The following is a 25,315-nucleotide window of genomic DNA, read 5'->3' as shown; positions in this document are numbered from 1 at the left end:
TCTATTTTTTAGTTCCTCTGGAAACCATCGACACTATTTTTTATTTTCAATTTTCGTCCTTCAACTTTTTCTTGTTGTCGAAACTGAGCTAACGAATTCAAAATGTATTAAATCAAGCCACCTCCCAGACCAGTAATATATATGGAAAATAAGTTAGATCTCAGTCGACTTACAAATTGTTTTATGTTGGTCGTTCATCTTTGATTTATTTTAATTTGATTGTTCTTCTTCCTTTTTTGATTCAGCTCGACGATATTTGGTATAATTATGATCAAAATTAATGATCAGCTTATAAGCTGACAGAATGCGTCACTTAGCACTTGTTTAAAGCTAAACAACATCAAATAGTTTGCCATAAAAATTATAAAGAGATTGCGTATTTCATCGGCAAAATCACATATCAACAACAATAATGCAGTTTGAAAGCTCGTATGATCTGCATCACAAGGCTAAATCTTTTATGTTGTGTTGGATGACAAGAAAAACAATTCAATATTTCTCAAACCTTGAAGTTTTTAAATGAGTTATCGGCAAGAGAACTTTTTACCATCTATTTTTCTATCTAATTGTTGAATATATTCCATTATTGGAATACAACCTTAGTTGTCGAAGCTCGTTTGTTGGCATGATACACATAATTCATAATGCTCAAGTTCACATTTTTGAAACACTGGGGTCTAGCATACTTGCTAATGAGTCATTAAAGAATTTTTTCATAATCATCCTCGTTACAACAAATAACAATTGAAAGTCTTTCAATGTCTAATTTCTTACCTTCAAGTTACTTTGTTGCAAGAGAACAAGCTAGGTGTACCATATAAAATAATTATGCTTTATCCATACGAAAACCATTTGTATAGAAAATGGGCTTCACAGAATTTTTACAGACACTCACATGGGGGCGGGTCTCACGTGATTAAAATATTGTCCATAACAACCACCCATCCCCTATTGTGTTTATTCTGTTGCACTTCTGTAAACTCATTTTCTCTATATATAGAATGCTTCATCAATTATTAGTTCTCGATGTCATACTCACATTTTTCAATGTTGGCTAATCTAGACTCTGACGACCTCTTGATTGTATTTGAAATTAGAGGAAATTATTGCATGGTTCACTTGCGAGTGAAAGCCTTTTTGGCACCTAATGTTGCAATTGCTTTTGCATGCAAGTTGGATTTTCAATGTTCTCACATAATGCTTTGTGCATTTCAATCGTTATTTTTTATTTCTTTATATCTCTGAAATGAGAGTTACTTGTATTTAGTTTTGTTATTTTTGGTATTGTATGCTATTTTTACTATTAAAATACATGGTAGATATTTTTGTTTGACCTAATGTTCATAAAAAAATATTATTTAAGTATATATCGAATAGTTTTAGTTTATTGCAAAAATGCATAAATCCATGACTGAATAAGATTAATTACATCATGATCTTATTTTGGTTAAACAAATACGTAAAATAATGATAATTGGTAATATTCGTATAATCGCAAATTCAATGTTTCAAAAAAAAAAAAAAAGATTAGATAAATTATTTTTTTCTTAATTAATAAATTATTCATTTATCAATTAAATATTGTCTCAATTAATTAATAAAATTTTCATGATTCGAGGGTATTAGCTTACCGAGGTTTTAATACATATTTGGAAAGAAAATATCACCAAATTTTTTTTTATTTTTTTACCATATTTTTGTTGCACATAAAGTTCTTAATTTTTCCTCATTATAATATTTATATACATAATGATTTTTCATATTATTCTTATTATCAAAAGTATCGAGTCCTCACCTTCGATCTGAAGAAAGTCCTCACCTTCGATTGTTTGCTCGTCATTTAGACCCGTGAGTGAGATTTTTGTTGATTGCAGCCTTTAGGAAGAATTTTTTATACGGTGTTAACGATTTAATAACTATCTTTTTAGTTCGTTGAAATCACGTAAAACAATTTATATATTTTTTTTATCATATTTCTAAAAAATAAATAAATAATGTTAAAAATTATTTTTCCCTCGATTGAATGAATGAAAACAAAATATTTTAATACAAATCATTGTCAAAAGTACAGATACTAATTGATGGAAGGTGGACCATACAAATTCAACTAAAAAGGATAAAGGAAATAATTGTTACATTCAGTAGACAGAGGACCAACGAATAGAAAAGACAAACCTGATAATTTTTTGTAATCATCTATCATCCGCCATTATTTACTCTTGTGACCGATTCCACAGGGAAGCTTTGAAGATTGAAAAAATCAGAAATCAGGGGCTTAAATGGCGAGGAGACCGGACGAGGACTATGATTACTTGTTCAAAATTGTACTAATCGGCGATTCAGGAGTGGGTAAGTCAAATTTGCTATCCCGATTCACCCGAAATGAATTCTGCTTGGAATCTAAATCTACAATTGGCGTTGAATTCGCTACCCGTACCCTCCAGGTTTGATAATGCTTTTACTACTATTACTTCTTTTATTAGAGCGAATTTATTTTGTGGGCGGGTTTTTTATGGCAAGTGTCAGTGCACTTGAATAGGGGGTTTAGTTTATTTTATTTATGGAAGTTTATTCTGCATAAATATAAGATCGGTTACTTTTAGATCTGTTTATTCATGGGCTATTTGTTATTTAGATTGATGTTTATAGTTTTGTATTTGTTGAATAACTATGGATCATTGATTACAATTATGTAAAACTTCTGTATAGGATTAGTGTGTATTCTACTTCAAGTCTTTAATAAGAAACAGGGCGGAGGGACTAATTTTTTTTATACTGGGCTGATACATTGGGGAAAAAAATCCACTAAAGAAATAGAATTTTCATCCAAAAAAAAAAAAACCCTCTTGAAAATCTTTTGGGCCTGCCCCCTCCCTCCGCCTCTGATATGAAATGTAATTATTATTACTAGTTTAGGATCTTTAGACCAGCTCATGAATCCGATAGTTGTTTATGTTTATTATAATGGTAAAATAATTACAATTATGCATAATTTTTGTTTTTCTACTTCAATGTTAAAGGGTATTAATTATTTTATATCTATTTTTTTAGTTTAGAACTGTTAGATCTATTTATGCATGGGATAGTTGTTAGCAGGAGTGGTGTTTATAGTTTGTTTGTGTTTACCATAAAGGTTAATTAGCGACTTTTATACGTAATTGATTATAGAGATGAGAGGTAAATATTCAATTCAATTTAAATGTCATCATAGAGTTTGAACTTTTTCCGCTGGTTCTGAATATAACTAGATTTTTTAGGAAATAGTTATTGGATATGTATAGAGTAATGGTTCATAATATAACTAAATTTTGTAGGAACACCTTCACACTTAAAATATGTTGTGCAATATACGTTGTTGTTTTTACTTATTATTTGTTCGGCTTTGCCATTATTTAAAGAGACTGTCATCCATTTTGACTATTGTGTTTGACAGAATTAATTAAATAATTGAGCTATTTGAATTGATATGGAGGATTAGTAGATTTGTTTCTTGACCTATTTTGGTACCATTTGAAATCCTGAACCTTTGAGAAGAACCTTGATAGGCCATTTATTTCATTACAAAAGTATGGCTCTACAAAAAAAGAAAGATAAGTTGAAGAGGCTTTGGATATGATGAAACAACAAACAATGCTATACAGCTTATCTCTTTCCAGAGCACGCTGCCTTGTTATATTCTTGATAAAGATCAAATCATTTATTAATATCCCAAAATGCTGAATACATTTTAAAAGTCTACTTGTGATGCAATATATTTTCTGTATTCTATGATTATCCATTTTAATCTTAATTCAAAAGATGAGGAGGCTTTTATTGATCTCCAGTATTTTTTGTACAATATCAACATATAAAATACCAATTTTCATATATAAAACTCATGGAACGTAAATTTCCCAAAGCTTCTAAATGTGAATGGTTGTTTGCATATATGGAGTAGGGCGCAAGTGTACTTTTTTTTTTTTTTAAATTTGGTGCTGGGGGTTCTGGTAGGGGTATAAGTGATTTCCTGCATTAGGTTATTGGAGATTGTATCCATACATGGGTAGTCTGGTACTTGATCTTCATAGTTCACATCATTAAGTTGGCAACCTTCTTACATTTGGTTTCGGTCAGTCTGGGTACATCTGATGCCTTCACCTAAGTTTGAAGGCGTTTGATCTCCATTACTCTTGCAACATTTGTTCCTTCAACTGAATCTTTGGGTCAATAAGGTGTTTGAGTCAGCATGTTCTTTCAACATTTATCTAAAGTTCTGATTATCGTCTAAGTTAGTTTAATTGTGTTTATTTGTATTTTCAAGCTAAATAGTTTCACCAAGTCATAGTGAATTTAACCCCAGTTTGGGCACCATTTATTGTGATTTTGGAATAATGGTTTTTGGAGAATGTGTGGTTAAAAGATAAGGAAAAGTTTTGGGTTTATGTATAATATTATTTTATGGAAGAATGTGTGATTAAAAATGAGTTTTGGAAATAATGGAGCCCAAACAGAGAATTAGTTATTAAAGGAAAATGACATAATTTACCATGCATACTCGTGTACTTGTTTTCACTCATTTCTACATAGGTTGAGGGAAGAACGGTGAAGGCTCAGATATGGGATACAGCTGGCCAAGAGAGATACAGAGCCATAACAAGTGCATATTACCGAGGTGCTCTGGGAGCTCTTCTTGTATATGATGTGACAAAACCAACTTCATTTGAAAATGTGAGTCGATGGTTGAAAGAACTTAGGGACCATGCAGACTCCAACATCGTCATTATGCTCATAGGAAACAAGACCGATCTCAAGCATTTGCGAGCTGTTGCTACAGAGGATGCTCAGAGTTTTGCTGAGAAAGAAGGCCTTTCTTTCATTGAAACATCTGCTCTGGAAGCGACCAATGTAGAGAAGGCTTTCCAAATGATCCTTTCAGAGATATACCGTATCATTAGTAAGAAGTCCCTTTCCTCGGACGAGCCTGCACCAACTAGCATCAGAGAAGGGCAGACTCTTGTCGTTGGACCTCAGGAGACCAACACTAAGAAATGCTGTGCTGCTTCCTAATGGCTTCTCCGTTTACCTCCCCATGAACCCTCGATCTGTTAAGCTTCCATTTTGCAATCTTTTGTTTTGAATTTCTAGATCATTCATCAATTTAGAATGTTTGGCAGTTGATCGTATAATTACTGGGGCGTTCTTAGTGTATATGATTGAATGTGACATATTGACAGTTCTCGTTTTGGCCTTTTTTTAATCCCTCCCCCTATTGATCCTGCCCTATTCGCATATCGAGCCATGAGAATGTGGATCTACTTACGATGTCATCTTCTAAAAAGGTAATTACAAGTCGTCTAGTTTCTCACCAACTTTCTATGAGAATCCTGTCCAGATGATGGAGCATATGCTGTGCTCGAGATGTGAGGATACTTCTATGTCCAGATTTTAGGGTAGAGCTACCCAAAATCCAAGCACCATCTCTTTCTACAAGAATCCTGCCCTCACAACTTCCAATAAGAGTCCACAAACAATTTTTATACTATTAACAATAATTTCTTTCAGGTGCTTCTATCTTTAACTGTGTAGCCATTGGATGCTAAAGTGATAAATAAAACCAAAGTGTAGAGAGAAAAATAGTTTATCATACACGCTTGCGTTTCAAAATATACATTTCCCTGAAAATGGGGACTTAGTGAGTTAAGTCTGGTCACATTCAACAGTTCAAAAGAAACCCAAGAAAGAGGCTGGTTAATAGATATTTAACATTTGTTTACATTCCTTTTAATATGAGAAAGAACGGTCAAGGGCAATTAACCACAACAGCTGTTTTTCTGCTCAATTGGTCGACCCTCAATTTTAACCGTGCTCGCCTGTTTCTTGTTTGCAGCTGGCTGGTTACCCATTCTGCAAAAACCATTGTGTCAGATATATAATAAAAAGTTCTCTTGAAATACTACTTCTGAGGTTCAATTAACAAAATATTGGTTGAAATTCTATGAAAAGCCTTGAGGGAAAAGTTCAGAGGTTCTGATGTTCATTTCTTCTTTGTCACCATAATTGGTAAGCCATTTATCATGAACTCCAGCTTTAGCTTTGTCTCCAAGATAAAGAAATTTATCATCACATTTTGTGAATAATTTCTTCATTAATCAAATTGATCAAATGAGCCTCAAGCATCTTCATTATGCAGCATAGCAAGTTGGGTTAATCAAATCACCCGTATATTTATTTCTCCTACTAAGAAGGAATTTGTAACAAGGTATAAATTAACAGGCATAAGAATCTTTTTTTTTTTTTTTTTTTGGTCGATGGAATTAAGTGGCTCCTAAAAATTTTGTAACATAACAGCATATGCCATTAAAAGCAATAATAAGTATATTAGTTTGCCTTACTTTTTCTTAATCTCGCCAGTCATGGTTAGGAAAGCCTGCTCCACATTGATAGAATCTTTCGCACTAGTCTCCAGAAAAGGGATCCCAAGCTCATCTGCGAATGCCTGCAATTTCGGTGAAGGATAGAGGGATCAAGTTAGAACCAAAGACATTAGTGTGCAGGGTGGACAGAGCAAATGGTAGAAAATGATGCTTAAAACTATCAAAGCAATTAGCAGATAAAGATCAGTTCTAAATATCCCAAAATGTAACCCATTTTCAGCATCTCACTTCTCCTGTAGTCTTATTTAATTATTGCGTTTTCTTCAGTCATGTTAAGAATTTGCAGTGTCTTAGACATGTTATGGCAACATTTCTCCCAGAAACAACGCAGCACCACCTTCACATACCCTCCTCCCCAACCCCACCCAATAAAAACACACAACACAAAATAAAAGGCAAAACCCAAGAAGAAAGGAGATATTTGGAAGTTCAGTCCCCATAATCGAAGGAGGTTAATTCCAACCGAACATAAAACATTCCCACAACATGCAATTTTTCCAGCATTGCTTTAAAAATGAAAATATTGAAGTCCTCAAAGCCTGTAGAATACTTACTGCTGTAACTATTTGTTCTGAACCACAACATCATTTCAGGACTAATGAGGCAGAAAGTAATGGTAAAAAGAACAAAAGAAGATTTATAAAGAATTAAAACAACCAAACCTTAGCTGTTTGTGTGTCAACAACTTTGTTCTCAACGAGATCGCATTTGTTCCCCACCAGAAGCTTGCATACACTATCATTTGCATATCTATCAATCTCATTAAGCCATTGCTTGACATTGTTGAAACTTTCCATCTCAGTTACATCATACACGATCTGTTGCAATATAAGTAAATGTAAGATTATTCCTATCAAGAAAGAAAAATGGAGTAAAACTGCATTGAAATCAGTAAAGATAGCAAAGAAAAATTACTACTACCAAGAAAGAAAAAAGAAGCAAAACTATAATAAGGTAGGTAATGATGGTAGTAAAATTATTGAAAGCACAAGTCTTTGTCAAATTACAAGTGATTTAAAGACATTCAGAAAAAACAAACAGCATCATATTTTTCGTATTGTCAATTATTATTTTCATGAACATTAAAATTTGGGTAATGGATACAAATTGGGCATACAACACAAATACTTACTAGAAATTCCAGTTATACAAATAAGCTCTTCATATAATGTTCTTTAAAAAATAAAATAAAAAAAGAAACTAAATTTTATAAAATAATAATGAAATATTGGCACCTGGCCTCATAATCAACATATGCTGATTTTTAATTAAATCAAGAAAGACAGAGAGTGGAAAACAACTATAACGTCTTTAAACTCTAACGATGTCAACACCGAAACACAACATAAACGAAGGAAAGAATGAAAGCACGAGGAAAAATGAGTCGTGAAGACAGAGAAATAGAGCTCATAAACCAGAAATTTAAATAGTAGTGAAGACAAATGAGTGACCAGTTTATGCCCATTAAAGAATATAAATTGTTCACATTCTCCAACAAATGACGGCAAAATGGCATCTAGTTCCTGAATGAGGAACTTGCGTGCAAGCTAACATTGACCTTCTACAATCCCTAACCATCAGGATTCGGGAAATAATACATTTACAACCAAGTCATAGACATATATGAAAAATAAACTAGAGATCAAGCACCAAACATTGTAATCTTCTTACAATTATCCCATGAGCTCCTCGATAGTAACTGCTTGTGATGGTCCGGAACCGCTCTTGGCCAGCAGTATCCCACTTGAAAGGAATAAAGAAGTATCCAGTTAAATGTGGTAAATAAATTAAACTTCTAAAACGTATAGACAGTTACGGGAACAACTAATGAGTAGCCATGGTTGTGGTCATCATTGAGTCAGAAGAATCAATTTCTCCAAGCATCCACCCAAGTACATCTGGTATCGCTTAAGTTAATATATTAAGCAAGTATCAGTATAAAGTTATATGTTGCATTAGGTTGGGGTGTGGTAGAAGAATACACCATGCCTAATCATGAATTGTTTAGATAACCATATACGGCCAAGAATATGCAGTCAGAACTATAATTCAGAAATTTGAAGTTAAACATCACCATCCATAAGCAGGACACAAATATATCATAAGTCGAGTTAAACAGAAGAAATGTCAGGTGATCAGACCCCGAATTGTCTGAACAGTACTGAACAGAAAGGATCCAGGTACTGGCAACCCAAATGTTCTATTTAATCCCTCGTTTTCCTCTAATTATAAAATCTTTTATCAAATGATAGCACCAATATCATGCTCTATTTGCAGTTCACATTAAAAACAAGAGGCGGTCACAATGCTTTGACCAACTAAGAAAACCGTGAGTATCTATGTTAATCAATAAATTTCTCCAAAGTGAATATCTTTCTTCCTTGTGCATGACAAAAACGGCAAATTTCTCTCCAACCATATAGCTAAGTTTGGTTTCTTCCAAAATTTGTCAATGTGATACATATAAAGTAATCCCAATTTTGAATGCATCTAAAATAATATTAACCCCCATGGTTAATCAAGTATAAATGAATGCTATTTATCTGAATTCCTGATTGTCCTTGAAAATAGCATGCCTCATAACCATAATAGCAAATACAACTTACATAAAATTCATGCTCATGTTTTTATATATGTTCAAAACTACAGAGTAGTCATAATGTCAAATTAACTAACAATTTGCAGCTTGATTGTCTTCCCATCCTGCTCCACAGTCCTAATTTTCTGCAGTAATTATCAATAATCACATTAAACCCAATAAAAACAAAGTCAGGGACCTAAAAATAATCAATCTATATTGTATACTAATTCCTAAGCAACGTAAATAAAGAGACTATGCGAGTAAACTCACAAAATCCACTCCAATGGTGCTAATATAGCTGTCAACATATGAATCATCCTGAAAACATCAAAGAATAGCATCATTTCCACTGCACATTGCCCCAAATGAAATTTCCCAAAAAAAAAAAAAAGAATAAGAAGAAAAAAAAAGGCAGAACTGAATACATTAAGTCAAAACTATTTCCAGAAGCAAGTCAGCAAACAATAATTGAAAGGAAACCCATTTATCAATCTGAAATCAATTAGAATGTTCCCTAATATCCTGGAGTTAATTAAAGCTGAACTTAAATAGCCTAATCCCTATTAATTATTATTCTGATTCTTCACATTTAAAAAAGTCCATCAAAATATAATCATTTTTCTTCATTACACGCGCATAAACTTTATTCAGAATAATTGAACAATGAATAAAAATGTTAAGAATGGGATTGAAGCGTACAGCGAATCTGAGAAGAAGACAAGATTTTCCAACAGAGGAATCGCCGATCAACAAAAGCTTAAACAGATAGTCGCTGCAAAATTAAAAAACAAAACATTGAGAAAAAAAAAAAAAAGCAAAAAGTAAGAAATCTAAAAGAAAAAAACTGGGTTTTCTCATACTATTCGTTACTCATTTTTCTTCGATTCTTTGACTTTTCCTTATCGTTTTGTTAAAGTGACTGAGCGATTTGCTCGTTTTGTAAATCGAACTGTAAATAGTTATCTTTTTTTCTCCACATGTGGTGCAACCTATTATTTTCAAGTAAGAAAACGTGTCTATAAAATAAGTAGAGCTAATTGTACCAAGGCCCACTTTAATAGTACATTATTTTTTTTTTTGAAAAATGAAATTCAAATTTCAAGTTTCACTTTTTAATTGTTTGATAGTATTTTTTTTTTTTTTTACAAGGTGTCCGGGCTTGCGTCCGGCTAGATCCTTGTCCCTGAACCTCCGGCCCCTCAGCAGCTCAGGGAGGTAAATCGCAGGATGTGCCATTGTTGGCTCCCAGGTTCCCACAACTCATTTGAACTCTTTCCGCAAAGAGAGCTCTCCTTACTGGGCGTTTGTTCACACCAATGGCTTCCTCTCCATATGGCTCCCAGTGTTAACTCCAGGAATCGAACTCTCCACCCTTGCTTCCAGCGTCCCAGCGAAGTGATTGTTCCACCAACTCGGATGTGCCCTGGGGGGCTTGTTTGATAGTATTTTTTTTTGGCCAAATAATTGATTTTCCCACTTTTTTTGCTACTAGACATTTTCTCCCTTTTCCTTGAAAATCAATTCCCACCAAACTGTTGCCCTTTTTTTAAAATTTTTTTTGGACAATGGTAGTAAATTCTATCCCTAATTGTAAAAAATTATTTTCCTTTAATTAACAATTTTTATGTAAAACAAAGTCAAACGAACACTAAAAGATAGATGATTTTCTTGATTTTTTTTTTACAATGGAAACAAATTTTATCCCTCAATACCAGTAACTTCTACCCCTTTAATTGATAATTTTCATGTAAAATAAAGTCAAACGAATACCAAAAAATACTTTTATTTCAACATTTTTTCACATGAAAAATTATACCAATCAAACACAATAATTGACAAATCTCAGAAAAACAATTTCTAGGCAATTCAATTCCCTAGAATTTGTTTTCTTTCTACCCAAATTTCATCTCTGTAATTAAAAGGACCCTTAGGTTCATATTTTCAATTGTTCACTGAAATTTAAAATATCGAATTTTGATTATTGAGCTTGGGTTCATATCTTCAATATTTATTAAAATTTAAAATGTCGAGTTTAAGCCACTGAACTTTGAAAAATATTGTAATCTACTCATTAGCATAACTTTCGTTTCAAACCTCTAACGAAATTAGTGACATGGCTGACGAAATGCGTACGTGGCTCCCTTTCACACAGTTAAACTTTGAGATGATTGAATTTTGAGCACTAAAGTTTGAAAAATATCTTCTATTGCTACTAAACTTTGAGGTGGTCGAATTTTGTCCACTAAACTTTGAAAAATATTGAGCTTCGACTACTAAACTTTGAAAAATGTCTTCTATTGCTGACTATAAATTTGGATGTAACTATACATTTATAAAATAAAAATGTTTTACATGTAAACACTCTAAAGTTTTCTTAACTTTTTAATCATACATTCTTCAAAAAATCACTATTTAAAAACTCGATCATCTCAAATGTTAATGACCAAAATTCAATTATCTCAAAATTCAGTGACAAAAAATTCAACCACCTTAAAGTTCAATGAGTGTGGCCAAATTTTTGCCACAAAATTTTGAAAAACGTCTTTTATGGCTCACAATAAATTTGGATTTAGTTAAATTCATTGTTAAAATTTGAATTTAATTTTATTTAAAAACAAACAAATTTATTGTGTTTCATTGAAAATTCAATTATTATGATGAAAATAGATTCAAATTCTAAAAAAAATATAAAAATTAAATTAAAATTTAACTATTGTGTAATTGAATAATCATTCATAATAATATAGATAATGCTTACAAAGCTGTGAAAGAAAGTTATTACTAATTGCAATAAAACACAATATATTTAACGTAAAAATTAAATCAGAATTTTTTAACAACGAATTTTAGCCCCCTTGTTTGATGGCCATTAAAAAAAATGAATTCTAAAAATGGTGATTTTTTGAAAAATGTGTGGTTAAAACGTTGGGAAAAAATTGAACTTAGTGTAAAATATTTTATTGTATAAATTTGTGGTTAAATCCAAATTTATAGTAAACAATAAAACATATTTTTCAAAGTTTTGTAGCCAAAGTTCAACGTTTTTCAAAGTTCAGTTACCAAAATTCAATCACCTCAAAGTTCAGTGAGCAATATAAGTCATTTTTCAAAATTTAGTGTCCAAAATTCAACCATTTCAAAGTGTAATGATGTGAACGGCACCACGTGTGCATTCTGCCAGCTACGTCATCAATTCCGTTTGAGGTTTGAAACAGAAGTTATGCTAATACGTAACGTATAATATTTTTCAAAGTTCAGTGTTCAAGTCTCAACATTTTAAATTTCAGTGAATAATAAAAAATATGGACCTAAGTTCAGCGATAATTGGAACAATTAACTCAAATAAGTAAGTTTATTTGCTTATAAATTTCTTGAATTTAAGCAAAACATGATAGAAATATTTACGATCATGCTACAATAATATAATGATTAACATAATCTTTCAATAGTGCCATGTGGCATACTCTATAATTGATCCTGACACATATCGTACATTCGTAAGCTCACTTCTCTTCTCAATTCTTGAGAAATTTATGGAACGGTGTTAAAAAGAAATTCTAGCCTCTGTTCGTAGATAAAAATTAAATTTTTAGTAAACTTTGATAAAGTTAATGAAATATATGGTTGAAAAATTGTGAATTCCATAAAATATATAATTAAACTTTGACTTAAATTTTAATTTCAATTTTTAATTGGACCAAAAAGGGCCTAATTTAGTTCTAAAGCTTAATCAACTACTTATGGACCATTATTCAAACATACGCTGAAGACGAGAACTTCATATTATGCTATCGTTTGACCCCCATTCTCTTTTTCATTCTTTTTCTTTTTCTTATTTTTAACCACACAATCTTTTATAAAATAATATTATATATAAATCGAAAATTTTTCATTATTTTTCAACCAGACATTTTTAAAAAAATCACTATTTCAACCATTAAAAGTTGGAAAGAATGAGGGCCAAACAGGGGCTATGTTTGAAGTTCTGAAGTCAATTCTTCATGTTAAGGATCACAACTATATTTAAATCCTTGATCACTTGAAACTACAGTTTGCTCAAATTCGATCGCAAGTTGTAAAAGAACATTTGTCTTTATAAATACTTATCATGATTGCTTAACTTTTAAATAACTACTCACGTCACTAAAATTTTTCATACTTAAGTTATTATAGAAGATATTTGGTATTCGAAGTCTCATTAAGTTTTATGTTGCTCTTCCCTGCACAAATAATTATAATTTATTGCTTTCGTTCAATCAATGATTATTCAATGCATTCAAATCTTCTCCCGTAAAGTTTTCTTTAAATTGTCTTTCATTGTCAAATCAACCGAGAATACATGGAAGGTAATCTAGCAAAATAGACTACTGTCGCACGGTTTCCCTTAATACGCTAGAACGAAAGGAGCCTCATGATATTACGATTATTCGGCCACCTTGATTATCGTCCAGTAATTTACAAAAATGTGGACCATCTCAACAAGAATATAAAATTCCCACAATTTGTTCATTGAAATATATTATACAGAACTAAATAGTATCGACAAAGAAAACAATTTACACTTTTCAATTATATCGAATATTGTGTATCAAATATGCGTGCAATGATAACTAGTGAGCTCCCGAAGGAACCTTGTGGACATTAAATCCTTTAGTTTTGGTCCAGTCATTAAATCAATGAAGAGGGAAAATGAAGCTATACATATATGGAAAAGACAGAAAACCTCATCCTGTACACCTTCATACAATTCCTGATAGAAACTGCTAGACTCCATCAAAAGATTTAGCACAAATAATTGTAAAATGTAGAAGCATTTCTGCCAATTGCATCTCTGCAGATGGTGTCCAAAAGTTTCGTGTTCCTATCGATTAGCAAGGATATCTAGGCCTTCGCATCGAACTACAATTTACACAGTAAAACTCTACAAGAATATTTCAGCAACCTTATATCTCATGGAAAAAATAGAAAAGAAGAAAATCCGACCCCGCTCGAGAACCAAAGCTCGCCCCAGATTTAGAGACTTTCTTTCGGGTTGATTGTTGAATAATTCTTCTGAATTTGTCAAATAAGAATTTGTCAATTATTCTTCATCAATTGAAGCTTCTGCAAACCTGAAATCCTATCATCATATATCGAATGTCGTCACTTGTAAACAAGTACCTGACGCAGCAAAAGACATTCCTTATGAAATTTTAGATTCTCCAACCGTCACGATGCTTACTTTTTGGCACAGTGAATCCATAAAATTCACACCATTCAACCGAAACCATGGACACAGGAGAAATGCACATTTATATGTAGAGTATGGTTCTTCTCAAAAATCACCTGCCAGTGTTCACGCATTCAAGGAGCGATTCTGTTTGTCCATTGTCACCATAACCTTTCCGTGTCTTATTCTTGTCAATAAGAGCTTTTCTGACCGCATTTTGAATCTGTTTCTCGTGCTCTTTGAGCATTTCCTCCATATTTCCACCGGGGAACAATGGTCCGGAATAATGTATCCGAGTCTTCTTTGGAGTATAACCCTGTCATTAAATCCAAGATTATAAGAACTTTGAAGTGTTTCTTCTCTCTTCTAATTACTAAAACTGGGTTGTGGGGTGTGGGGATGTTCCTACAGGATGAAAACATAAAATTAAGTAACTTCTTACCATTGTGGTCTCCTTACGAGGAACCCGTCCATCATTCTTGTAAGAATTTGGTCCCAGCAAATGATGGGAGGACTCGGCATCATTTAAATGATTATATTTGGTACCCAAATAGTCTTCCTGCCACTGTGAGTGGGAATTAGCCTCTCTGCTTAAATCAAGTTGGGATAAGCCACGAGCAGCTACCGAATTAGAGAACTTAGACAGGCGTGCTGCGGACCCTAAGCGTTTATGAGAATCAATTTGAGGCATTCCATCCACAATATTTAAGGAATTTCCAGATCCACCCTTCTGCATTAAATGCCCAGTATGCAAGGGTCCTCTGAAAGGCTCAATTGGGAAGCCAGAAGCACCGTCTTCTTCTGGAGTGTACTTCTCGCTGTTGCTTTTGGGATTTGACTGCCCTTTCCATTTCTGAATATCAGAAAATGGGTTAATATAGAAATGCAACTGCCATATTAATCATATAATATGGGCTTATAAAACAAAAAATACCTGTATAGAAGTTTGTAATTCAGCATTAGCATCAGGGGCTGGCACTGCTTTAGACCCCTTTCTGTTGGATTCAACTCCACCTCCTTTTCCACCAGCAGCTCTTTGCCTGGTGACAAGTTCAAGGGATTTTCATGAACATTATAGGCGACCGTATTTTATTTGAACAAAAGAACAAAATTATACATCATGACCAAGATTCTAATGATTCTTTCGAAGTACGATATAACATGCAAGCCACTGAACACTGCCTCATTACACAACAAGCACAAGACATCTTGACAAACAACGCCACAAGAAGTTCTTCTTTAGAACCTATACTGTCCAAGAGGCAGAAATCATGATTCATAATTTCACAAGGATAAGATTGAATGTGCACCTTCTTGCCTCCTCATTGTGAACCTTGGCATCAAACTCCTTGCTAGGAGGGTATTTGGGCAAAGATGACGGGTCACAAGGCAGAGGTTTTGAAGTGAAAAACTGAAAAGAGACATCTCATAAGTGTACAGTTTCCAATAATGTATTATGTAACTGTAATTAATGCTTTTTTGATTAAAAAATATAATAATAAAGTTAAGGAAAATGAAGAAAAATGTGAATTTGCTTGAACAGAAAATCAGATGGCATAAAGCACAAATCATAAATTTGATCTAGATGAAACTCCATCTTAATGGAATCTTCTGACATCACAAGTGCAAATATAAGCGTGGCTTCATATAAGTTTGATTCAAACATAACCACATGCAACAGTGTAACACATAATCACCTCCACAATCATTGTTATTATTTAATGTTTATGATTATAATTATAATTAACGTAAACAGTCTTATAATTGTTGTTCCTAAAACAGTTACCACTATGATTTTCATTTTCTTCTAGTACTAAATCTTATAGTAAGTGCCTTTTGCTACTATATCGTGCCTTAAGGAAGACAAGACAAGTGTTAATTTAGCAACACCAATAACTGCATGGCAATTAAGTCCAAGTCACCCATATTGAAATATTATGAGTTTACTTGGTTACAAATGTACAGATCATTTTACAATTTCAATAAACTAATTTAATGTGTTTTGATCAACACAGTCTTCTCATGGAATGTAATAATTCTATTAAAGTTAAAACAAGAATCCAAATAAATATTTCAACATACTTATTTTAATTTCACGATATATTATTGCTAGTTGACTTGGATAACAAAATGTAAAGCAGCAAGAGTTTATTTCAAAATGGATTGCTTTTTAATGGTATTTTTATCTCTTCTTAACAATGAACTAAAGTTCAACTGCATACAACTTCAAGAATTTTAAGGGTGTTCATAATGACAAGCTCTCGAAAATGTCAAGGGGAAGTAATGATACAGTCCCTCTTGAAAGAGAGACTAAAAGGTGGTTATATCCCTTTCTTCTTTTGATCTTAAATCAATTTGGACTCCAATCAAATTTTTAATAGAAAAAATGTCGGGAAGAAATCTGTATGTAACACATTAAAGGCTGCCATACAATATGTGATAAACATTAGAAAGATGCCTGATGGTTAACGTGGGAGAATTTTAAGAAGCACCTATGGTATACAGTTAGAAATCAATAGAAAAAATAAGAATGGGCTATCAATGAAAGAAGTCAATTAGCTAAGCACCTAAGCCTTCCGGCACTCTATACAGCATAATCTCTCAAAGAATAGTAGATCGCAAAGCATTCAAGCTCAAGAGAAGTAAAGATGCAGGCAACTCGGTTTTCCCAGTTAGCTTTTCTATTTTGTTTGGATCTGTAACTATGTGACTAATAAAAGTGGAATGGCAATCTAATGACACTTCATCAGATGATTATACAAGGAAGACGTAAGGTAGGTTATAGAAAAAAGAAGGGAAATAAATGATAAATAAAGAATTTCAGCAGTTGAACAATAACCAGCAGAAAATAGGCAGAGGATTAAGAAGAAATAGGCAGCAAGAAAGGGAGGGAACCAGAGAGAATGGGGGGAGAAGACCGGAGAAGAAGAGAATAAAAGGAGAGGTCGGGGAGGAGAAAACTTAACCAAACATTTCATTCATCTTTATCAATTCATCATCCCCTTTGAAAAAGCAATAAAAACATATAAATAACAAAATTAAACCTAATGGCTCTGGGGCTTAGGCCAGCCCATTAATACAAGCCCAATGAAATAAAACATAAATAATAGTCCAAAACATAGATAGGAGTCCAAATCAGGAATCCATGTTTGGATTCGGTATGTATAAAAGAACTTCCTATGTTATACTATTCAAGTCTCAACTACTAATTGATTTGATTTTACACATAGAAGACATCTTCTTGAATTCAAGAATTTAATGAAGACAATGGCTAAATGTCATACCCCTGAGCCGATGGGATCAGGATTTATAATGAAGGTTTCACAGCCTAAAGATACCCACTAGTTGGCTATAACTGCCAAACGTTGGCACTCAAGTTGGATAATTTTATCCGCCATTTGTAAATTTGTAAATCAATTTATAAAGAAGAATAATAGTGGGTCGCATGGAATATGTAGATAATAATAAGTAGTTATAAAATTGTTTTACTTTGACTGAATTTATAAACCAATTTATGAATTGTATCCAAATAGAGGCTTAGAAAAACAACCAACATTGAAATGATGTTCAGAAAATTCTCACCTACCCAATGTAGGACTACAGTTCAAAATGCTCAATCTGACAACTTTTCAGGTGCAGAAAATGAAAATTGGAGAAAATCAGTTTTACCCGACTTTGAAGAGCAGAAGTTGTTGATCCCCGACACTCCGGCTCAAAAGCAAGGAGAGTTTCCAAAAGTTCTAATGCAGTAGGCGGGAAGTCCTTGAATGTATCAGCCACAGAACGTTTGTAAGGTTGTTGAGGTTTGAAAATCGTCGCATGCGGTAATTTTGATTTCCTCCAGTATTCTTCAGGCGGAGAACCACAAAGTTTAAAGATTTTGTGCAGCTGTTCAACCTGCACACCAAGTTAAATAGTAACAAATTATGGGTCATAAAAATTACACACAGAACATTATCAAGTGAAGATTTCTTGGGGAAAAACAAAACATTAAATATTTGAGCAAGATCCCAAGACAGGCACCAAAATAGAAGACAGTCTTGTGAAACTTAAAAATAACAATTTGCACCAATGATGCTTGATACTGGCAAAATCATCCATGCCTTATTATTCATACATTCACAATGATACCGTGAACGCTTCAGGCATCCTTGGTATTGTTTTCAGATGTCACTACACAATCACAACCTGTTTTTGCAAAATGGATACAAAGCACCCATTCTTCAGCACCTGGCAATGGCTCCAGGTGCAACAAGCACCAGATATTGCAAAGGTTAGGAACCATCTAAAAAAAATTATAATCTTTTGGTTTCAAACTTGCGGTAGTAGTAACAAGAAAAGTCCTATATCCATAACATATTAATTATAAATATTATAAAAAGGTAAGGCCTTGCTGCTGTCATGGTAAAAAGTAAGATACTATCACGCCTCAAGCCCATGGGGAGGATTCTTTGAGCTTGACCAACACATGGGCCTTGTTTTCCAATGATCTAAAACAAACCCACATGGTATATCAGGTTAGAGAACCCAGAATGCATAAAATTCCAAAATATATTCAATTTTAGAAGAAAAATTAGCTTGCCTGGAGTTTCACCCATACCATATTCTGGATAGGTTTTAGATAAATAAATTTACCACTTCTATGGTGTGTATCTATATGTCAAAAAACAGAGAATATGAATGTTTTGTACCTACCTAAGAAAAAGTTAATCATACTGCTTCAGTTACTTTTATCGCATTATAGTAAATATAGGTTTTTTTCATTTCTTTCTGAAAACCAGTTTAAGAACAGAGCAGACAAATGTGTTTTCTTTTATCAGATATGTGGATCCTAATGTTGGAGAACTGAAAATAAAATTGCCTAAAAGGTCAATAAAGCCAACAGCTCGAGCCACAGATTGCTACCCCAGTATTCATGTGTAAATCTTACTTCAAATTGCACGAAACAGCTTGATCACAGCTTATTGCAAGTTCAATAACTACTCTTGTTAACAAAATCCTCTTTTCTCATTATGCTACAGAAGTATTTGTTATTTTCATCTCTCCTGCTTTATTCAGATGTTACAATTGAAGAACCGAGTGAAATAGGAATGTAAAATACTCTTAGCCCCCGTTTGAGCCTCATTAATTTTCATTACATTACATTTCATTTTTCTCTTTCCTATTTTCAACCACACAATCTTCCATAAAATAATATTACACGTAAATCGAAAATTTTTCCTTCTTTTTCAACCACTCATTTTTCAAAAAAATATTATTCAACCCATTAATTTTTCTATGTAATGGGGGCCAAACAGGAGCTTAGTTGATAGTAGAGAGTAATCTTTCTACAAAACATAAAACTATCATTTTCAATAAAACATAAAACGAGAAATCAAGCAATTATAAAATAATGAAGAATTGGACATGTGCAAGCCCACATTGATCTTTGAATGTACCTCTGTTCTTCCAGGCATGATTGGCTTGCCTGCAAACAGTTCAGCAAGAATACAACCAGAACTCCACAGATCTACACCTACTCCATACTCTGTAGCACCAAGTAAAAGTTCAGGAGGTCGGTACCACAAGGTAACAACACGACTAGTTAGAGGCTGGTTCTGATTGGTTCGGAAAAAGGTTGCCAGCCCAAAATCGCCAATTTTGAGATTTCCATTGTTGTCAATCAGAAGATTCGAACCCTTGATATCTCGGTGCAGGACTCCACGACTGTGACAATGTTCGAGTCCACAAAGCAGCTGCTGCATGTAACATTTGATCTGCATGACCATGGTAAAAATAAATAAATAAACAAACTTGTAAAAAAAAATTGACTGTAAAAGATAGTCACATAAGGCCGTTTCAATTATAAAGAGAAACATGAAAAAGATTGGTAGATTTTGTCAAAAGTGGCATGTCATTCATCCAATGCAAAACTACATCTGAAGAACCAGAACATATATAGTCACAGAATGTGTATAATATGGATTATATTGATCACAAAGTTTGCTTGTTTAAATCATAATTTGAGAAAAAGATTTCAAGATGTCCATTCATTAACAGAACTAGGCATGACATAGTCTTGAGTACCAAGCAATCAAAGTAAAGTTTTCAGTAGGCTCAAATTGAGCAAAAATGAGACTCGGTCGAGGCTCAAACTAGAATAGAGTAATTGATAAAGTGGCTCAAAAGATAGAAGAATTGACCAATCTAAAAGCAGGGTCAAATGACTATTCATCTTATATATTTAAATGTAAAGTTCACAGATATGCATTTATCCGTTGCATTGCACTCTCATCTGCATTATATCTATTCAGATGTTTTGAAAAACCAACATTGTCTTTATAAACCAGCAAAAAAAAGGGAAATGGAAGAAGACAAAACCTACTTATTTTAGGTATAATGATTGAACCAACAATCTAACTAAATGAAGCAGAACAACAAATTATGAGAACTAAGTTTCTTGGAATTTCATAGCAATATTGTTTCAACTTATCATAATTGGTTGGCTCAATCCAAAAGCTTGACAAATGATATATCAAATCCTGATGTGGTGGTATTCCAAAATTAAAATGCCCTAAAACTAGTCTGCTAGAAGATAAAGATCATGCACAACTTAAGATAGTGTAGATCTCATTATACAATTCTACGAACAACGTCAAGATTTATAAATCACTAATCAGTTTATTTATGCACTTTACTAGTAGATGTAGATTTATTTAAAAAGAAAAGACTACAGTTATGAAGAATCTTTATAACTCAGAAGATATAAATCACAGCAATGGTGGCCATATCTTGAGCTAAATCAAATAGCAAGAAAGAAGGACAGACCTGTGGCTCAGTAAACCTAACCGCTGGAGAAGCTGCAAGTCCAGAAAGGTCGTGCTCCATGTAATCAAATACAAGGTACAAATTGCCTGAAACCCTGGAAGTGACCAGACCTTCAAGTTTCATCACATTGGGGTGATCCAGCCTACGTAGAATAAGGATTTCCCTAGCCATGAAACGGACACTTTCTGGATCCATGTTAACAAACCGCACCTTTTTCAGTGCAACAATTCTTCCAGTTTCAAGGTCACGAGCTCTGTACACACTGCTGTATGTCCCTTGACCAATCTGTGAAATTGCATTGTAGTAGTTGAAATAATTTTACAGTGATCAATACCAGAGAGAAGTCAAACAACACTTAGATTATGTCAATGTTTCAGATGCCAGTCCCATAATTACCTTAAACAACTTGGATCAGGTCAAAGAAAAGTTCAACGATGTGTCCTGCTTCTAAGAAAATAATATATCGAAGTATAAAAATATGTGTCTCCTTAGAGTTCGACAGCAAGTCAGCAACCCGTAGGGCAATCTAAGATATTCAGGTTTAGCACTTTAAGGAGTCAACAGCATAAGTAGAGCCAGAAATGATCATCTCTCTTGCTAAAAGCTTAAAATTTGTGTGGATTCGCAGAGAATAAGTTTTGACAAAATTAGAAAAGAATGTCATAGTAACCTATCCTAAGCTCGTGACCTGCCCTTCACGCCATAATCTGTTTGATTCTTAACAAAGTATTGCATAATGCAAAACAAAGAACCTTGATTCATGAATAAGGCAAAGTCCAGTTAAGATACAGAATCTCTGAGGGCAACAAAATACTTACGATCTTCCCTCAAATTCAAAGTGTAGCAAAGCTTCTACATGATTGGAAATAAAGTGAATGGTGGAAAGAGAATGCATAATGATGGGCGACAACAGTGGAATCTGACCGATGGAAAGCCAGAAAGCCAAATAAACAAGATGATAGAAAAACTTACGTGTGTAAACAAACATACAAATGAGAACGAAATGGAAGTTAGAGGTACAAACATATGTATATATTCAAGTACCATTGGTGGAAATCTTCATTTTATTGTACCTTATCCAGCTTCTCGAATGAGTCTGCCTTTCGAGGTACCCATCCTTTGATGGCCTCTCCAGCCACGGCAGTCAGCCATGATGGCCATCCAGCAACAACTTGTGCCCCATCAATTCCATTTCGGGTGCTAAATACCCTACACATCTGTGGCTTCCCTTCTCTCTCTCCAGCATCCATTGTTGCCCGTCTTTGCATATGGGGAACCACAGTTTTATCAGAAACTATGGGCTTTTTCTGCCCCTGGTCCCACAAAGCTGGTGTGGAGCCTGCACTTTTCTCAGCATGCTCCTCCGATATGAGCCTTGTTGTTGCATCATTTCCTCCATTATCAACATCCACAAGAAGTTCATCCTTTCTTGATGAAGATACAAATCTTTTAGAAGATTTCTTCGATACTCTCTCTTTCTTAACTTGATTCTCATCTTTTGATCCTTTAGAGCAAATGCAGCCCATACCAATTAAGAGTTTCAATCTCTTGTGCTTATTAATCTGAAACTTTATACTCCTAAAATAAAAACCTAATTTATTTTTCCCAAATACCCGTAGCATTTAGCTGTGATCTTAGCAGCATTCTATGCACCCCAAAAACACTCCAATAAATCAAAAGATCCTTAAATTAGTAATAATCAAATTCTATAGCCCAATGTAGCATCCGAATCTTAACCCCTACAAAATCAAACTCTTGATATCCAATGTATACAAACTACAGAATTAACAAAACATTGGAGCCAGATTCTTAAATCAATAAAACTTGAGGATCCAAATATCAAGCCCCTAAAATTCTTTGCTGAACAGAAACTGCACAATGAAATCAGATATAAAATAAATACCTACAAAATAAATTCAGAAGCTCCGGTAAGGTATCAACAGAAAATGATTCTGAACACTGCCCAGATCTCGAAAACCAATATTTTTAACAAAAAACAACCCACATTGCCACAAAATCAAGACTACCAAAAGAAAAAACCAAAGAGAAAATGATAAAACTATTTTTTGAGAAACAGAATTGAATCGATGTGAAGCGTTAATTCCACGTTTGGGATGGCTGTTCCGCAATTATCTACGGTAAATTGACCAGCCCCTGATTTTTTCTTATTCAAAGATACAAAACTTTTTGATAGAAATGAAATGAAACAAAAACAAAGAAAGATTTTCGGATCTGAAGCGTCCCTAGAAATGCGAGTTACCCCTTGATATTTGGACCAAAAACAAACAGTTACAAGGCAGAAAATTTACATATTTCTTTGAAATATGTAAAGATTTTTTTTTTGAGCAGTTGAATGAGAATTCTGTCAGAAATTCTGATTTTTATTTTTATTATTATTTTTTTAATGTTTTTTTGAGTGAGAGAGAGAATGAAGCGTGTCTTGTGAGGAAGAAGGAAAGAATACAGTAGACCGCAAGGCCCACTACATTTTTTATTGGATGACACGTGGCAATATTGCGTTGCTCTCAGTCATGTGGGACCCACTTCAATATCACTCTTTGATTCCCGTTCTTCTCAAAATACATTTTTCTCCCTATTCGTTTCACAGTCCCGCTACACGGCCAGACAAAATCTAGATTAAATCCCGACTGACGTAGCAAAAAAAAAAAAAGGAAAACAAAAGGACCAATTAATCAATCCTTTTTGACCAAGAGTTTGTTTTGGAGTGATTTTGATAATTAATTTTTTGACCGTTAAGAAAAAGTGAGGTCCACGTGTGAGAGAAGAAATCAAATATGACGGCTAAAATAGTGAAATAACGGTCAAAAAATCAATTTTTTTGGCCAAAAAATCACTCCCAAACAGGCAGCAAATCTCCTGCCTATTTTCCCCAATTCACCCCACCGTCCACGCCTTTTCCCCCAAATCACCCACCGTCCACACCAATTATTCTCCGTTCGTGATTCATCAATTATTCTTCGCCCACAGAGTAGGTTTCACTCAAGGAACTTGACTCTTTCCATTAATGGTTTTCACCTCCACTCCGACTACTCCTCCATCTATCATTTCGTCGCCAGACGCTTGACCATCTCCAGCCAGTAGCAAAGTCAGCACCGGATTTCGTCACTTACGCAATTTCAACTTTTATGCTTTGCACAGGTAGAAAAACCATAACTTTGATGCGTAAACATATGGATTCAATTTTCTTTGTAGAATCAGTAGTTGAAACACCAATTTTCTCCATTTTCCAAGATTCTCTTGTATCCGTGCTAATTCATCTATGTTAGAAGACTTTTCTTGAGGGCTAAAGTTTGAGGGAAGAAAGAAATTACATATGTGTGTGAATGGGGTTGATGTTAAATATGTATGGCAGAAAATCAACGGGTTCTTCCTGGTTTTGCTAGAACTGTAAAATCTAGTATGCTTGTTTACTATTGGCTTATATATATCTATATATATGAATTTTCACATGAGATAGTGGTGTATGAACTATGAATTGTATGTGTTTGATTTCAAACCTACTAGTACACATTTTACTTCTTAAGACTTGGAGTTACTGGGCATCCAACTTTGGTGAGTCGATGGTTCGATGTTGCCTAGAATTTTCATATTGTGATATTTATTTTTTCAATGGTATGATTCTCAAGTGACACGTTTACCCTTATTTTTACTAGTAGGACACATAGAGAAGCAAGTTACGATTCTATTTTGTTGACTAAGTGTACGATAGGTAGCACATTTTCTTCTTTCAGAGGGAAGACGATGAATCTTAGTTACTGGTCCATTAAATGTTGGGCATTTATGTAATAGTGTCGTTTGATTTACAAGGGTATAGTTGTGAAATCATCTCTTATTTCATTCTTTTGTAGTGGTTTTTGATTTTATTTTTTTTTAATTAGTGAGTTGTTCTTGCTTCTTTTTTAAAAACAAGCTAAGCCAAACATGCTCGAAAATCATGTATGTTCTTTCTTGAAATAAATTACTCAGTCTTGCATTTTTTTTTTTAGCTTTATATGGATTTAGTTATACCAATTTTGTCATTTATTCCTATGGTTGTAGATCTAAAAGCCACTTCTTTGCCGCATGTCTAAGGAAACGCCGATGTCCATCATGTAAGCATTGATTCGAGAAGTGCTTCATGGTCGAAAAGGAGACTGCCAATAAAGGTCATTTATTTCTTTACTGCAGTGACAATTGTGGTTTTTGGGAATGGGGTGTCAAAGAAAAATCAAGTGATGAATCCTCTAGCTGCAGGAATGTCTCAGTTAATTATGCGGCAAACGAAAAAGTTGACGATATATCACG

General features: G+C 33.7%; 3 protein-coding genes across 3 annotated transcripts; 1 reads left to right on the top strand and 2 right to left on the bottom strand.

Moving 5' to 3' along the window:
* Positions 1-2,130: 2,130 nt before the first annotated feature.
* Positions 2,131-5,223, top strand: LOC111409818 (ras-related protein RABA2a). The gene is made up of 2 exons (XM_023039889.1): positions 2,131-2,444; positions 4,567-5,223. The coding sequence occupies exons 1-2, from the start codon at positions 2,280-2,282 to the stop codon at positions 5,044-5,046; spliced, it is 645 nt and encodes a 214-aa protein (XP_022895657.1). The 5' UTR covers positions 2,131-2,279; the 3' UTR covers positions 5,047-5,223.
* Positions 5,224-5,601: 378 nt separating this feature from the next.
* Positions 5,602-10,002, bottom strand: LOC111409817 (ras-related protein RABD1-like). The gene is made up of 8 exons (XM_023039888.1): positions 9,855-10,002; positions 9,694-9,766; positions 9,265-9,312; positions 9,090-9,137; positions 8,085-8,156; positions 7,076-7,231; positions 6,372-6,475; positions 5,602-5,883 (listed from the first exon to the last, which is right to left on the bottom strand). The coding sequence occupies exons 1-8, from the start codon at positions 9,866-9,868 to the stop codon at positions 5,790-5,792; spliced, it is 609 nt and encodes a 202-aa protein (XP_022895656.1). The 5' UTR covers positions 9,869-10,002; the 3' UTR covers positions 5,602-5,789.
* Positions 10,003-13,575: 3,573 nt separating this feature from the next.
* On the bottom strand, positions 13,576-23,424 carry LOC111409816 (probable serine/threonine-protein kinase At1g09600). The gene is made up of 9 exons (XM_023039886.1): positions 22,084-23,424; positions 21,011-21,295; positions 19,642-19,959; positions 17,873-18,100; positions 15,514-15,614; positions 15,138-15,243; positions 14,646-15,056; positions 14,320-14,519; positions 13,576-14,154 (listed from the first exon to the last, which is right to left on the bottom strand). The coding sequence occupies exons 1-9, from the start codon at positions 22,630-22,632 to the stop codon at positions 14,085-14,087; spliced, it is 2,268 nt and encodes a 755-aa protein (XP_022895654.1). The 5' UTR covers positions 22,633-23,424; the 3' UTR covers positions 13,576-14,084.
* Positions 23,425-25,315: the final 1,891 nt, after the last annotated feature.

Source organism: Olea europaea, chromosome 15 (genome assembly GCF_002742605.1).
Source record: "Olea europaea var. sylvestris chromosome 15, O_europaea_v1, whole genome shotgun sequence".
In the NCBI taxonomy this organism is placed as follows: domain Eukaryota; kingdom Viridiplantae; phylum Streptophyta; class Magnoliopsida; order Lamiales; family Oleaceae; genus Olea; species Olea europaea.
Note: the sequence above shows the minus strand (reverse complement) of the source record. Positions and strands in the feature narration are given on the sequence as shown.

Coding starts and splice junctions, on each gene's coding strand:
- LOC111409818 (XM_023039889.1), top strand. CDS start 2,280: ATGGCGAGGAGACCGGACGAGGACTATGATTACTTGTTCAAAATTGTA. Junction 2,445..4,566: donor TCGCTACCCGTACCCTCCAG/GTTTGATAATGC, acceptor ATTTCTACATAG/GTTGAGGGAAGAACGGTGAA.
- LOC111409817 (XM_023039888.1), bottom strand. Junction 9,313..9,693: donor GTCTTCTTCTCAGATTCGCT/GTACGCTTCAAT, acceptor TGATGTTTTCAG/GATGATTCATATGTTGACAG. Junction 5,884..6,371: donor ACTGGCGAGATTAAGAAAAA/GTAAGGCAAACT, acceptor TGGTTTTTGCAG/AATGGGTAACCAGCCAGCTG.
- LOC111409816 (XM_023039886.1), bottom strand. CDS start 22,632: ATGCTACGGGTATTTGGGAAAAATAAATTAGGTTTTTATTTTAGGAGT. Junction 15,057..15,137: donor AATTACAAACTTCTATACAG/GTATTTTTTGTT, acceptor TCTGATATTCAG/AAATGGAAAGGGCAGTCAAA. Junction 14,520..14,645: donor CTCGTAAGGAGACCACAATG/GTAAGAAGTTAC, acceptor ATTTAATGACAG/GGTTATACTCCAAAGAAGAC.